We start from the raw sequence: 17,000 nt of genomic DNA on the forward strand, positions 1-17,000 counted from the left end.
AGTGAATAAATATGATTAAATAAGACCAAATAGTGCAAAAAACAGAAGTGCCCATAGTACAGGCATATTGCACAGTGCAGGGTACAGGATGAGGTCAATAGTCTATTGGGAGCAGTTAGGTGGAGGTTTAACCGAACAACAAACAACAAACTAAATTGTCAACACAATTGGGATATTAATGTAGTAATTTCAGGCTGTCACCATTCACTATTCGTACCATATAACCTGTGTGATCCACGTATTTATTACTGTAGAAATTCCATCCAGAACAAAGAAGAAAATCCGCTGCTGTAGTAAAAGAAGCTGAACTCTGTGTAGGTAGGCAGGTCGGAGACGTGGAAGGGTCCCAAAATACCGGACTTTCACCAGGGGGGATCCGGTGTTCTTCTTCCCAAAACACTAAGCCAAACCACAACATTCACTCTAATTCTTATCAGCGCGTTAACGTAACCGTTGCAGTCCACTTCCTGTCATCATTTCACAGCGCGAATGCAGCGTGAATAGTTAGATGTCATATTTCTGAAGTGAGACATAAACTTGTTTCACAGCGTTAAATAGAACGTAGTCATTTGTAAGATATCAAACGGACCTGTTGATGAGAATGCGTTGACTACTAAAAATAAACAGAATTTCCGGGAGACAGAGTTGCTTGACCAGACACCTGTTTTTCACTGGTGTCAGCAGAAGGAGTACTCGGCACCTCCGCGGCTGTGTTATCATTCACTTGGTAAAGCCAAAGTGGGCCTCACCATCATCACCAGGTTCCCTTTCACTCTCCAGCTGAAGGACAGGAAAAGGTCACTTTGTTGACCTGCTTCTTACAGCAGCCACTTGGACGGTAATCACAAAAAATAACACCAACCCACCAAAGAGTCTTACGCCGGGCTGGCCTGTGGACCCGGTCACCATGAGCGCTGACTAAATGAGCTCATTAATCAGAGTCAGCACCGGAGGCAGAGCCGTTCTTAATTCATTAATGCTCAGCAGAGCAGTCTGGGGAAACAACGCAAATTCATGTTTTCAGTATCAGTACTGTGAACTCCAAATGAACGCAAATTAACACAGTGCATAAGTGCTTTATGTTACGTTTCAGCTCCAATACAACAACACTACAACTGACCTGCATTCACATGTAAACTGGTACTACAAAAATGCCATACAAATGACTCATTCTTATTAAATTATTATTGTTTTTAAAACAAACCACTATTTAAGGGTTTGAACTGCTATTGCTGATTGAATTATCCTCTTTATCCTAACCACACCAGCTGTAGACAGTAACTGCTGCATAAAGTATGTCATACCTATAACGTACAAGCTGGAATAAGTCAGTACTTCAGCTCTGAGTGTTAACATCTCCAAGCTTCTTAAGAGACAGGAACAAAAGGGAAATTTGTCAAGGCACTTTGTGGAGCCTCCTGTCTTTTCTCACTTCTTCACTCTTGTTTACCTTTAGTACCTTAACGAATTGCCCTGATAGACAGCTGTGGTTTTAAAAAAGCTTACTTGTCACAGGTTTTCTTTGCAGAGCACAAGGACCTCTTTCAAGGAGGGATTACGGCAAATCACCGCATAGGTATTGAAAACGCAGCTTATTCCGTTAATGAATAAAATATAATTTGGAGAATATTTTGCCACTTTCTGTAGCCATGTGGTTGAAAAGACTGCATGTGTTCAGCTTTATTTTATTTCTTCTCCAAACATCCACATGTGTAGAGGCTCTGCCCATATGGATCCTGGCCCATTTGATTACGTATTTTTTTTAATCCAACATATTTTAAACCTAACTTGTATGTTTATGCTAATTTAATGACTATATGTAAATTGACCTGTTTTGCATTATGATTGTTTTATCTTTCTGTGACGCACCTTGAGATTTCTTTGTATTTTAAAGTGTGCTATATAAATAAAATTCATTCTTATTCCTAGGCCTGCATACGTACCCGCACAAGTATATACAGAAGCCAATGGAACAAACAAATGCATGGACTTGAGCCAAAAACAAGCCTTCACCTTTTTGGTTCAGACACTGCTCATGTCTCTTTTGATAAGGCCCCTTTCATCTTGTTTGCATTGATTACAGGCTGACGAGTCACAGTGATACACTTAGGGGCCCTGTTCATGTCTGCAGCCCCCGCGGCACACACTGGGTCCATTGTGGTGAGGAATGTCTCCTTTCATGGCCTGAACCCGCCTGTGAAAGCATGTCAATAATCCTCAGTCAGTGGGTGCTTCACAATACTGCTGCAACCATCCCACCAACCGCACCACTGTGGAAATAGGCCCCATTTTGCACTCCTTCAATGAAAAAAACAACTGGGATGTTTGAAAGAGCGGACAGTTGAATGGATGAAGTAATTAATCTGATGGATGCTGATAATCAAACAACTTCACAAAGGTGAGGCTACTTATAGGAGAAGAAAAGTGCTAATCAATGTTAAGCCTTTGAAGCAGTACGCAATCCCTCTTCATTTATTACCTTCTCACATACCACACCAAATATCTCGAGTGCAGCTTTATTGCTTTGGACAGCCCCTCCTTGTTTTCACACTGCAGGCCTCCAAAAGGCCACTGAACATGGTTTCTCTTCTCAGGAAGTATCAAGATCCTTGTATACAGCAGAAACAGGAACAAGCATCGGTTCGTTATAGAAGCTGTGGTTTTGGTACTGAGGGGTTGTTTGAGCAGAGAATGTGATACCATAAGCAGAATAAATGGGATTTGAGTCTTCAGTGGCCACTAAAGCCATTGAAAATATACTGTACATCGGTTATATTTATTTTGAGGCTGGTGTGAGTTGGTGTGTGGGGAGTGGGCTGAAGGAGGTCGAAGGACTCCATTGGCCAAGCTCTTGCAGAGATGGGAGTGAAAAGAGCCAATCATTGCTCTGTAAAGAATTAAAACCACCTCTGCAAATAGCCCCAATATTTGTGTAGTGCCTCAGAGTGGGAGTTTCACAGCGTCTGGGTTTCCATTGCAAATAAACAGTGCAGAGGTCTACAAGGGTGGACTGGCCCCCCTTATCTCAGAGGTGAAGCCCACTCCTTTGTTGCTGCCTAATCTAGGGCACTCTCTATTGAGTGGGATGAAAAGTGTGTGTGTGTGTGTGTGTGTGTGTGTGTGTGTGTGTGTGTGTGTGTGTGTGTGTGTGTGTGTGTGTGTGTGTGTGTGTGTGTGTGTGTGTGTGTGTGTGTGTGTGTGTGTGTGTGTGTGTGTGTGTGTGTGTGTGTGTGTGTGTGTGTGTGTGTGTGTGTGTGTGTGTTAGAGACACGTCCATGGTCCTCAGTGTGTGAGATGAAGCTGTATGATAATGACTGTTTGTACATGGTTCTTGAATCAGAGTCTCGGACCTGTGGAGACCGCCGCTGTGCTTGCCAGTTCCCAGATAACCCACATCCTTACACTGCACCTACAAATGCCAATCCCAAGATCCTCAGCGCAGAGCAAACTGACAAATATCAGCACAATCGACCAGCAATCCTGCATAAATCAACAGAACTGGCCCGCTCAAGATGTGATGAATAGATGATGATGCAGATGATGACTCGCAGTTGATTTTGGAAAGAGTGAAAACTGGGTTGTACGCTGTATTTACACTGCAAAGTACAGGTCATCACAGCTCCTACCCACAGATACCAGACCCAGGAGCTGAATTGGGAAAGGTTTGAATTATATTCTGTTCAATCGGGTCGGTTTGTATCCCTTTGTATTGCTCCAGTTCTAGGTTTGAAAGAGCGGACAGTGTTAATATGCTTATCGTGTGCTGGTAGTGTTAATATAAACTTAAAATCTTTATTTTCTATGTGGCACAAATATCCCGTCATTAATCAGTGTTCAATCAATTCTGTCAATTATAGTACCCCGTCATAATCATCACAGGAAAAAGACGTGTTTTGTTATGCAAGATGGAGAGTGTTAACAATGACATTTTAGAGGAAAATTACATTTACTGCTACCGCTTTGAGCCACAACTGGGGTCATTTCAGGTTGTTCTGGTGTCATTATCTCCAGATCTCTGTAGTTTGACTGTCCTTGGGTCCCTTTGAGATCTGGTCTTGTTTGTTTTTTCTAAAATTATTGTACAGTATGCATGCCAGGTTCAGTTTTCCACAAGTCCGTTTTGTAGTCTGGACCCATTAAGACCTCTACTGATATGTGTTATGTGGATGATTGGATGATTTTACTTGGCTGAGGGGTATGCACAGCAAGATGGCTCGTTTGACGACATTAGAGAATATCCTAATACTTTTCTTTTATTCCTTTATGTTAAAATGACAAGATTGAGGTGTATGTTTCCAGTGTTTCTACTGAAAATGTCATTTTGCTTGTAGGAAAGTCAGAAAAAACGTGAAACGTGAGTGAAGCCTATATAAAGTACTGTTTATAACAATAACTGCTGATAAAAGTAAGTAGTTTCTTAACATGAAACAAACTTCCCAAAACCCATCTCAGTGACATTTCCGTGTATAGTGACATGAAAATGAGTACTGTAGGTTTAAATAGTGCCTTGGCAAGTGACTTACAAGTGATCGTAAAAACGTAGCAATTTGCTCCCTCTTTAGATGTGGCAACATCCCATATTTGAGGCGGAGGAAGAGGTTTTAGCATTGCCCCTCTTCTTAGGCACTTCAGTCAGAAAAATGTGGTTTATTCTGTTTTTAACACCCTAAAACTATTCATTAAACAGTAAAAGTAAACTGTAAAGTACACATAGACATTAAATCATTTCAAGAGTTGCAGTAATTTACACCAGGGGGAAAAAAGTGTTTAGACAGTAGTTCCCCATATTCTGATAGAGACACCTTAACATTCATACCTTTTGGGTGATTTAGTTTAGGAAACTGGAGCAAACATAAACACACACAAACACACAGAAAGAGCCTGTGAGGTGAAGGGAACCTCTGATCTGAGCTGCCACAGTCTGAAACAAAACCTGGGCTCAGTTTCCTGATAAAGATCGATCTCAGAAGTTATGAGCGTAAAGGGACATGGAGCGAATCCACACGCACGCCGTTAAAAGCTTTTTAATGACGACTTTCCGCGGTTCTGAAGGTGATTACTGATTACGCTTTGATATAACTTTGCACATCTGTCTGTAAGCCATGTTATTCATGACACATGCATCCGTCACAAAGTGTGAGGGTTGTAAAGGGCATGAAGAACTTTTGAATGAAAACAGTCAACAGCTTTCAGCTCGCTGCATTTTTATGATTCATGTCACAGGGTGGATGTCAGTTCAAGAAAGTAAACTTTGATTTAGCTGCGGCTCGAGGAAGACGTTACGCTTCAGCTCGTATTAAACCAAGAATAAGACAGGGATGGTGGGATACATTTCACAAATACATACGCACGTCATCTTTTGGAATTTGAGAGTGTCATTCTGTCATCATTTCTGCATCAGACTCACTGTGTGTGACAAACGATTGTATAAGTAGAGGACATAACCTGAAAATATACCATCAGGAAGGAGGTGGAGAGGAAGAAAATAAACTTGCAGATCAATTGTGCATATGAACTGAACAGTGGTGTTCATGAAAATGGTATGGAACTAAAAAAACTTGAATAAAACATGTTGTTTTGGATGTTGTTGCTCTGTTCAGGAGGTTCTTATAATGCCTTTAGCCTCCTGCATGTGGGTAGAAGGCACTCATTTGTCTACGACCATTTCTAATGCATCGGGGGATGAATACAGTGGCTCCAGAGTTAGCCTGGGGGCAGGGTGGCTAACTTTTTAGGTTCAAAATACCCTAAAATTTCTTGACTGATCTAGCAACAAAATGACTGTCAGACCGGTCTAGCACTGAAGACCAATCTTAGATTTATTTGTGAAACCGGCCCCTGGTCCCACAACGGAGGCTAAATTGCTGGTAGAACCGGAATTTGGTCCATTTTTCTTAAAGTTGTAACATTTTCATCTAGTAAATTGTCAGTTAAGTTCCTTTCTATCAAAGAGTGAGTTAAAACAATGGGGATTGATCATATGACCCACTCTGCCGATACGATCTGAGCGTCTGTGGCGACTGTTGTGCACTAAAATCTAATGCACCGCACACTTAGTGACATTTTTACGTCGTTCCCCTTCTCTCTTCGGACCTCCTATCAGTGTGGAGCATGTTAAGGCATCAGGCCGCATCATGTAGGTTAGAGCTGCCAATCTACTGACGTCGTAGAGTCGACAGTGTTCGGTTTCCAATGGAACTCTGGGAGATGAGGTCCCAGAGGTGTCGCCTGCAGCTACATCTTACAGCTAAAGCATAGCAGAAACAACGTATCTCAATTCTTACGGATTCAAACTTTGAGGCAAGGACAAACATGGCCGACTGTCAAAGTTGAGCGACCGTTGACCTTGTTTTTGTGGTGTGTCCCGCACAGTTGGCACTAGTCAACCCTCGTCGGCGGTTATCGGCATGTTGAATCGGTGTTGAATCCGGCGGAGCACGTCGGTGAGAGAAATCACTCTGATTGGCAGTTAAGTCGGTGCTCGAGAAAAGAAAGAGAAGTGAGGCAAGTTAACAAACGTCTAAAGTCCAGGAGCTGTGAGATCAAAAACAAAAGATTATTTTTAAGACATTAAACTCTTTGTCAGAAACGGCTCGTAACTGTTTGTGTTATTGTTCACTCACACAAGGTTAATATCATTTGTTCTGCTTGTGCTGTTAATGTGCTAACTGGTTAACGTGCATCTTTAATCCGTCCTGTCGGTCTTCGGGTTTCCCTTTTATAAATGACAAATACAGACTACCGCCACCTGCTGGTTGGGAGAGTTACTTCCTGTAGTCCTCAAAGCAATTTCAGTCAAAAAAACAATCTAACCTCAAAGGACAACTGTTCACACATGGCCCGGGTGACCCCAACGACTGTCGTTCAGACTCAATAGAGCACTAACGAAGTCGAAACCAACTGCCCACCAACGACTGTCACTCTAACGACGGGCGTGGGCACTTGGAGCACAAAGGGTGTCAGTGACATCATCGGCCTTGTGAGAGGTTAAATACCTGGATCTCCACACCAGTTAGTTGGACCAGTCCCAGCCTGGTCAGATGCGTACATGAACTGATGAAGCCTCTGATGAGAGGTGAAAGGTCTTCCTAGACAAACAACCAGTCCAGTTGCTTTTGACTGAAATTGCTTTGAGGATAACGATGACCTGGACGAATGAGAACATTCACAGGCTTACTTCCTGTAGTATTTGCTAGTTGGCCGTCATCTGTAGTCTGTGCGGTGTGTTCAAGGTCAAGACCCGGGCGATGTGAGGCGACACCACGGTTTGCCTTTGTCACCACTATTCTTTGCTGTGAGGGGAAGAGAGGAAATTATTTCAGTGGACTTTTCATACTTTGTTATTAAAATATATCAAGCATATTAGAGATTATCACCACATTATATCTCAGATTACATAACAAACTTTCGTGCAGCCTTTTCTTGTATACTTCCAAATGTTTAGTGTCATACTAAAGCCGGATTTATAAAGTCTTAGATCTGTGCCGTTCTTACACTTTACCTGTGTTATGTCTCATCACAATATCCTAGAAAGTCAGGTGCATTACGGGAAAGAAGGACATGTATTCTCAAATGTCTATTCATTGTCATTTTCCAAAGTTGCTCATGCTTTTTACTATTTCACATTTCAAGAAATTGTAAGTGACATTTTCATATTACGAAGATGGGAGGATTCAGCTTGTGTGATTATACGTTTTGAATATCACTATGTCAAAGTCAAAACATGGTGTTGTTTGTTAATGCAAATCAGAGCTCGCTAGCAGCTGAGAGAACAGTTTCCTCTGGAAGTTTGGATTTTGAGAAGTGAGAGAAGTTTGTAGCTCATACTGTTTACAGTCTTTTAGTCAAACGGCTGATTACAGCCAGGACTACTAAGATCATTTATCATTAGGGAAGATTTGTGAGGGAATCTTCTTTAAAGTCTCACGGTGAGTGTGTAGCTTACTGACATGCCCTCGGTTTATGAGTTATTATCCCGACTAGTGTCAGAAAAATCTGCAGGAGGGATACATTTGTTGCTAGGCAACAGCCAAAGCTCGCAGCATGCTAGCTAGTTATGTTCAAATGTGTTATACTCCTTGGCTTTTGGGCACTTTGTTGTGCTATAAATTATATATAAAATTGAATACAATTAAATGTAGGTCTCACATGTACAACAAATGCCTGAGTAGCTCTGTTTACATATTAAAAATACCTTGCTCTGCGTTAAAAACATAAATGAAAATAAAGAAAGAAATCAAATCGAGACATATTTCAGGAAGGAACTGATTTTTCTTTTAAATAATTGCAGATATTTATGTTTGGTCACATACATACTAACACATTACGTTTAAAATCATCTTGGAGTAGGGATACATTTATTTTAACCTTAGTAAAGGATTAGTAAATGACATATATTTAACAATAAACCTGTAAAATGTGGTCATATGGGTTATCCAAATGCGCTCTACTTGTTACACTTAACCCAGAACCCCCCATTTTTCTAAAAAATGAAAATGTGAGTGACGTGAACGGACATCCCGGATAAACAAACAAACAAACACAATTTAAGAAAATGAGTGCAGAAACAGATGAGTTGAAGCGAGCCCATGTTTGAGTGAGGTAAAAGCTTTGTTCTGCAGCAAATGTGTTCATGGAGGAGGGGTTGAAAAGAGAGAAAGAGAGAGAGAGAGAGGGGATGGGGGTTGGGGGGGATCAAACTGATATTTAGCCCCTACTGGCTTTTTTTTCTCCTCCTGCTTTTGTTTTATGCAAGGCTCTTTTTACCACATGGTAGTGACAGATTGTTTGAGCTGAAAGGAAAAGCCATTCGGAGCTAATTAAGCAGCCATTCCAGGCACTATTCGCAGGCAGGAGGGAGAGTAGCACAGGCATTTGTCAGCGCCGTACCCAACGTGGGTTTAATTGACATCCCTGGCTCCTGACTGACAGCTTCTCCACCCCGGAGCCAATCGTAAACCGCGCAGGGAGACAGCCGCGGCACCATTGGATAGAGAGCAGCGGAGAGGGGAGGAAGAGGACCCACGTGGGGCCGGCCACGGTGCGCAACACTTGATAGGCTGATATCCTCACACGCAGACGTGTTGTAGCCTACCTAGTGCTGCTGATAGGGAAGCGTGTAGATGCTTGAGGTCTCGTTAGAAATAGGTCGATCAATTCAAGTCACTCCAAAGACACTCTGCTGTAGATTAAGCAGTATGCGCACCTTTTGTGTAGACTCCGGGTTTTTGAGAGCATTTCCATGAGCTCCTATTTTTCTTTTTTTGCAGGATTTATTTCTTTTTTTGGGGCCTTTCCTGCAGAAAGTGTCATCTTCCGGTTTCACATTACTCAAGAATGGCTTCACTTTTAAGCGCGCACGGTCCTAAACACATATGGCTTTTTAATAAAATGCTAAAGTTGTGTTTGGTTAGTGGGGTTATTTTCCTGTTACACCAACATAAAGAGCTTTAATTTGCATCTTATTTTAATCTTAAAAACTCACAGGTGAAAACACTCCTAGTGTGAAACACCTGGGTGAAATGCACGGATATATAAAAACATATCACCGTTTTGTTTTGAACAAGTTGAACATGTCACTTCAGATCCAAAATGGCGAACATGTGAGGTCACACACATCGCGGTCCAATCAGAGAGCCGGCGCGCCGAACAACCCCCACGTGGGGGAAGCCGCGCCGTGATTGGCCACCGTTGGCTAAACTCCTTCTGTGAACCCCATTGGTTGAGAGCAGAGCCCTCTCTCGGCAGTCGGGTCCTCGTGTCAGTGCACAGTCTGTGTGTGGTACAGCGCGCTTGCGGAGGAACTGGGTTATACCCGACAGTAAGGACATAAAAAAAAAAAAAACCCTGTTTAGTCGCCAGCAAATTATCTTTTGGACTTACTGGAAGATTCGCGTACTTCTACTGGATCTAATAAGCTTTTTTTAAGTTATATGCGGGCAACAACTTGTCCGGAACGAGGGCTTTTCTTGCGACGCCCGACCGGACCGGAGAGACGCGCTCCGCCTCGGGATCACCGGGGTTTTAAAGGACTCTCAAGGGGGCATAAAGAAGAAGAAGAAGAAGTGTGTGCAAAATAGACACGGCGACGGACATTTTCCGCCCTGTGGTGAAGGTTACAAGTGAAGGATATTAAGGTTTTTTTGTGTGTCTGGATACTATTTTTTTCTTTTACCTGTGCAGAAGAGCGGAGCGGAGGAATCAGCCCGGAGACAAAGGTAAAATAGGGCGACATGAAGAGAGCCGCTAACAAGGCGGGTGGTGTCGCTGCTGCTGCTGCTGCTGGTGCTGCTGCTGGTGGTGGTGGTGGTGTGGCTTTATGGCAGCCGACTTTGAAAGCAGCAGCAGCTCCTTGTTTTCAGATTTTTTCCCCCCGGACCATCAAAACAAACCCAGTTGTGTGTGTGTGTGTGTGTTCTTTCCTTTGTTGGACGACAACTCGTTACATTCACGACAGAAACAAAGTATCAATGTCGCCGAGGTTGTGACCAAAAGTATCAACTTTAGGGGGTTTGTGAGATGCTCCGGATCCAACACATTTTCTCTGGCACCCTTGTTTCACTGCTAATGCAAAAATCCAGAGTGATAGATTATTTTTATTGTTTATTATATGAGGGGAAAAAACCAAGGTTATAATGAAGATCCAACGTGTTAATCTCATTTTGCCACAGAGTGAATCATAAACCAGCCCGGTTAAGTTCATAAAGCTTTTAATTCCTGTCGATTTACAACCAAAGGTGCGCTGGTGGCTTTGCTGCTGAGTGATCCAGCTCCTCAGCTGTGTCTCATTTTTTTCTGTTTGTAGGCACCAAAAGGAGTCGAAGTGATCCATCCAGTGGTCCGCGGGTGGGGGGTCTTGAGTGTGCGCCTCGCAGCCGAGAACAGGGCTTTGTCCGCCGCCATCCTGCGTTTACAGGGGAGGGGGTGGCGGTGATTTTACCGCACCTTCACTTAACGGAAAGCGAGAGAAAACACACCGAATTCCCCTGTGTGTAAAGGACGCGACATGTATCCACAAGGCCGGCATCCGGTAAGTAGCTAGTCTTTGTCACCGTTTGTAAAATGATGCAAATGCACCGCCCTTCAAAGTACAGCCTAATTAGCCCAGTCAGTGTGGAGCTGCTGATCCACACCTTACTATTTATGGTGCTGCTGTGCTGAGGAGGCAGCTCCACTCCCGCAGCATTAGAAGGAGCTGAGATCTTTGTTTATTGGCCACAAGATCAGAGCTTTTTTGGTTGAACTCCTGGAAGTAGATCATCACTTCCTGCTATAATCAGATTTTATTTCTCACTGCAGCCTAGTCTGGTCTCCTCTTAAAAGGTGGTTTAATCCCCTCCCTCATTGATAACATCACTTTGAGGTGACCGGCCACTCAAGGCTCAAGGGAAATGTGAGGACCAACCATCAAGAGGGGGGAGTAAAACCTCACAGTTCACCAAGAGAGAGAGAGAGAGAGAGAGAGAGAGAGGAGGCAGCTGCGGTTAGAGGAAGATGAGACTATTCTCTGGACTGTGATAGACTTGTTTACACCTGTGGTATCTCCAACTTTTGCACCTTTTTCAGGCACCTCACCAGCCAGGGCAGCCTGGTTTCAAGTTCACAGTTGCAGAGTCTTGCGACAGGATCAAAGACGAATTTCAGTTCCTGCAGGCCCAGTACCACAGGTAATGACTACTGTAAACAGCATCCACTTCCTGGAAAGAGTAGGAAGAGGAAGCTGCTTCTGTCTCCTTCCATTTTTGTAGCTTTGTCTAAATCTACACTGACAGACAAATATATCTGTTCTGAACTTGGCACAATGCACACAACAAACAGTGTTTTATTGCATGTGACATGTCAAACTTGCTATTTATATAAACGCATCATTTTATTTCTCTCTCTTCCTAAAGTCTGAAAGTGGAGTACGATAAACTGGCCAATGAAAAGACAGAGATGCAGCGTCACTACGTCATGGTAAGAGCAGCCGTCGTAAAAGCACTGGATCTGATTTTAATGCCGTATCCTCCCTTTAGCCCCAGGTGAACAGTCACAGGTGGTGCAGCCCTTGTGTGTTTTTTTTTTTGTTGTTGCAAAAGCCATGTTAGTATTTGGTGTTGTTGACTCACGCCTGAATGTGCCGTTTTCATTGGATAAGAAGGTTCAGGGTGGGGGTGTGTGGAGGAGGTGGTTGAAACTCCAGCAGGGGTCAAATGTCCAGCTATTGATTGTGGGGTGTGACGACCCCCCTCTGTGGCTCTGGGGCATGCTTTATGACCCTCCACGACCCCTCCCTAACACACCCACCATGACCCACTGGGGGTTAATGACTGGTCTGCTGGCTTTGTGCATGAATCAGAGGGTTTCCTGTGGGTTTTTTTTTAACTTCTTAACTCACCCAAGGTGAGCTATGGGGCACTTTTGACACACCCAGGGGTTTCTCAGATACGGAGAGAACAACCATAAAGATAACGGATGACTTGTAGGGGCCAAATGTTGTCGTTGAAATCAATAACACAATATAAATTAGACTTTTTTATCATAACATTGGAAATACATGCAGAACATCACACAGGATAACTGTTTTTTATTTCATCAGACAAAAAATAAAGATTTTAATCTTTAATTTGGACAACAGGCTTTTTTAAGATGCCAGTGTGATGTCACACCATCTAGTTTAATCGATTAGTTCACCAAAAGAAAGTATTTTAAGACCTTCAAGTCATTTTTTAAATCAGAAATATCAAACATTTCCGGGTTCCACCTCCTCAAATGTAGCACATTGCTGCCCTTCTGTGTTTTTATATGACTGTAAACTGGATACTTTTGGATTTTGGACTATTGGTTGAACAAAACAAGACATTTGAAGACATCATGTTGGGTTTTTGGGAAATGATGATGAGCATTTTTAAACACATTATAGACCACAAATAAATAGGAAAATGTCTTTTTTATGATTAAAAAAGTAGTAGTGGTTGTTGCAGCTCCAATTAAAAGTCAGTAGTCTATGATATTAAAGTCCCCTCCAGTTAAAAAACTATGATTTTCTTGTAGTTCCTACAGTTGGATGTTAAAGCTTCACCGTGCAGACTTTTGAGACTGAAGGCTGTTTTCACAATCATCTGCTGAAAGTGGAAAGTTTCTCTGGGCTTATTGAAAATCGGATTTGAAGGGGCGGGTTTACGAGCCTGATTTGTGATGTCACAACTCGCTTGAACTCAATCCTGGTCAAATTAGCAAAGTATACAGGTGTGATGTGGCATACACTGAGAATGGGCTTCAGTGAAGTAGGAGACATGCAGGAAAAACTGAAGAAATGACAACATTTAATAATCATAGATATCATTTTTAATGCAGTAATATATGTATATATCTTTTTAAAGTCTTTATTGGATAAATTATACTTTTTTTTGCAGAAAAACATCATAAGTCTTCCACGCAGACTGTTTGTATGATTAACAGTTTATTGTTTTCAGAAAATTTGAACACACACACATATCCACAAAAGGTACACGTGCAACAAAATTGAATCAGAGGGGGACATCGTGCGACCTTGGACAAAAACTAAACTATAAATACAACTTAGAAAATAATGAAACGTAAAAAAAAAAGACAAAATAATAATAGAAAAGAAAGACAGTGACGCACAGAGCACTTGAACTTACAGCCTTGCTTACACATAGGTACCGTTTTCTACCAAGATGTATCCCTCAATCATGTTTCTAGTTAAATGCTACGTTTATGAGCCGGACGCCATTAAATGTCCAAAGTGTACGAATGATACTTCCCCCATTTCAAGTTGTACTCCTCCACTTTACGCAGACTGCTTGTAGGACTTAATAAATGTCCGGAGGGGATTCTTAAACAGCAGCACAGCCCTTTCGTGTTGCTGTGTTTACTTTGTGTGCCAGCACTTTTATAGTTTTCCAGAAACCTTACTGAGAGCTAAGATAGGTGTTTGTTTTCTATCAAAGAGCTGTGATGGGTTCAATGACAAACTGTTCCAATATTGCAATTACAACACATTACATTCAGTTTAGAGCTCCCAGATGATCAAATAGACAAAAGAAATGCGTGGCATACCTCTGCAAACACAACCCAACTCAAAGGTTCTTTCTAATTCAGTAGAAGCTGCGTTGTGTGCGTGCACGCATGGAAAAAGAACAGTTTTTATCTGACGAGTGTTGTAACTTAGACCTCTCTCTCTCCGTTTTGTATGTGTGTGCTTATCTTGTTTGTACATGAAAAGAATGACTTTAACCAAACGCAGCAGTACGTTTGTTAAATATTATTTTCCCCGTGAGGAACCAGAAGGTGGTGGGAGTGTGTATAATAAATGGAAGCTGGTTGTTATGTGTTTGATAAACAAGGCAGACAAAACTGCTAGGCTTTAGTTTGTATCTGTTGGTGGGCTCACAAGCTTTTTTTGGCAATCATCAGCAGATAATGTTGCGTTCAATCATCGCATTGGCGTTCGGCCGTGTTTGGGAAGCCACGCAGTGTTTTCAGCTCAAAGACTGGCAGTGCCCACTAGGAGTAAATGAGCACAGTAGCCGGTCGTCTGTCAGCTGTGGTTGCACAAAGAACATGAAGTTGTCAGCCTCTTCAGTTAATGTCACTGTGTTTTTAAAAGCTTGCCCTTTGCGCCGCAACAAGTATTCAACTTGTCTCTTTTATTGTTTGGGAGTCACTCCAGAGGACGGACACATATGTCATTCCAGTCGACCACCATATTTTGAAAGCCTGACAAATTCTCTGTTCCTCAGTAGAGAAAAGTCACAAATAACCTGGTATTCATATGTGTTTTCTTTTGTGTCTGTGACCTTTTTAGATCTAGGTATGTGTTGATTATTACTGTTGGTAACTACGACGTTGAAATGCCTTTGTGATTGTGATGCCGACTAATTTCACCACAGGGACGGATAAAATATCTGTTTTGTTGTTCTTAATTATATATTATTGTATAAATACATCATGAAGGATCAATATCTGGAGTCATGTCTAATTACTTATTTGATTTAATTTGCAAATAAAAAGGCATCATGGAAAAATCTTTGAAACAAAGCTTTTAGGGTGTTTTTATTGTGTTTTAATGTTTTCTCTTCTCTCATCTATTTTTACAGTACTATGAGATGTCCTATGGGCTCAACATTGAGATGCACAAACAGGTATGTAGCCATATCAGGGATGATCTGTGTATAGCCAAAACACTCTTGTTTTTTTCCCCCCCTAGTGACTGAGGAATATAAACACACACACACACGCACACACACACACACACACACACACACACACACACACACACACACACACACACCTGACCTTACTCTCTACCCTCATCCTTAAATGGCTTTAGGATGCATACACATACTGGCTTCCTGTGGTGAAAATGCTGACAGGCTAAACATCACGAAGGGCACGCTGCCTGATGGGGATGGTTTGATAAGATTAAAGTGAAGTATTTGGCAGGCTGTCTGAGAGGATGTGTTTTTGTGAGATTGTCCTTCTAAATGTGTGTGTGTGTGTATGCACGTATGCCTGCACTGTTCTGTGTCTGCCTCCCCAGTGCCAACCGGGCTAAAAGCTCATTAGTTCAGCTGCCACCCAACACTGGGCATCATGCTGCAGTGGAAAGACTTCTCCAGATGAATAGGGTAAAAAAAAAAAAATATCCGCAGTTTCCCCTTCACCACCCAAGGAGCCATTTCAGTAGTCTGGAGGCATGAAAGAACGGGAGCGCAGATATGTTAACGTCATCTTCGCCTTAGAGCTAGTGACCATGTCGCATCAGGGTTCTTCGTTGGTTTGCTTCCAGTTTGTCTTTGGCCTGTCACGTCCAGAGTTTTGGAGGCATGTTTGTCGAAAACCATCCATCAACCCAACTACTCAGTTAGCTTTTCATCAAGAATGCCCCCAGCAAGGCACAGAGCTTAGTGGCTCCAGCAGTGCTTTTCTGTCCGCTGCTCTGATATTCCTCTGCACCACATTAAGTGCTTTCCTCAATTACCTTTTTTTTTGTCTGTTATGGTACTTCTATTGGAAATAAGTGTTCTTACTCAGTGTGTGTTTTTGTAGCGCTGAAACAATTTACTGAAGGACAATTAGACAGAAAATTATTGTAAAGCAATTTGGACGAGTCAATAATTCACTCAAAGGTTTGCTGTTCTTTAGTTTTATATTATTATAAATTGAACATCTTGGTCTTCTGTGACATAAACAAGCTGTCAATGACTTATAATAATTGTTCGTTGCAGCCCACAGTTTGCATTGAATCAGAAATGCTGTGTCACATAACAGCACGTTTAGTGTCTTCCACACCCGAAGGGTGGGTGGAGGTGGAAATTTAAGTATCTCATATGAAGTTATTAGATGTGTCTACTGGATAAGAAGGGTTCGTGCAGTTTGGCTGGTTAACTTTTGGTGGAGCTAGGACAAGACACAGTGGTCCTAAATGCTCTGTAAAAGTCAGATTACACCTGTAAACAAACAACGCTGCAAAACAACTGTGTTCAGCTAAAGATCTGACCTGAGGCCTGTAAGTCAGCCGTGTGAAACCCACATTTCCTTTTCTATTAACAGACATTAGCATAATCTTTTATTCACTTCGCTTGAAAAGAAGAAAAAAAAGATTACCGTAATCTCAAGATGCCCCTCTTTTATCTTTCAACACTTACATTTCCATTTTCTCTGATTCTGGCTTGCCTTCTGTTTCACCCAGTCACCTTTGCCTCCTCTTCTCTCCTTTTCCACCTCCTCCTCTTGCCCTTATGTCGTTTCATTGCCTCCCCCTCCTCTGTCTGTAACCCCCCCCACCACCACCACCACACACACTCACACACACTCACACACACACTCCAACGATGTGATGTGAATGATGGCCTTTGTGTCATTAGCCGTGTGATATGATGTATGAGAGTGGGAGTCTGTCAGAGGGGGAGAGAGAGAGAGAGAGGTGGGGCGGGGCGGAGGCTTCATGGCCCTCAGATCCAGAAGGTTAATGGCATCAGTGGGAGGGTAGCCCA

General features: G+C 42.4%; 1 protein-coding gene across 2 annotated transcripts in view; it reads left to right on the forward strand.

Annotated features, from left to right (window-relative positions):
- Positions 1–9,809: 9,809 nt before the first annotated feature.
- The window catches only part of tle3b (TLE family member 3, transcriptional corepressor b), a 34,053-nt gene continuing 26,862 nt past the window's right edge, over positions 9,810–17,000 (forward strand). For both annotated transcript variants that reach the window (XM_083911789.1, XM_083911790.1), the window contains exons 1-5: positions 9,810–10,217; positions 10,805–11,029; positions 11,566–11,666; positions 11,892–11,955; positions 15,102–15,146. In XM_083911789.1, the coding sequence (XP_083767915.1) occupies positions 11,006–11,029; positions 11,566–11,666; positions 11,892–11,955; positions 15,102–15,146 (234 nt within the window). In that variant the 5' untranslated portion in view covers positions 9,810–10,217; positions 10,805–11,005. The remainder of the gene's footprint in view (positions 10,218–10,804; positions 11,030–11,565; positions 11,667–11,891; positions 11,956–15,101; positions 15,147–17,000) is intronic.

Source organism: Echiichthys vipera (assembly GCF_963691815.1).
Source record: "Echiichthys vipera genome assembly, chromosome: 1".
Lineage (NCBI taxonomy): Eukaryota > Metazoa > Chordata > Actinopteri > Perciformes > Trachinidae > Echiichthys > Echiichthys vipera.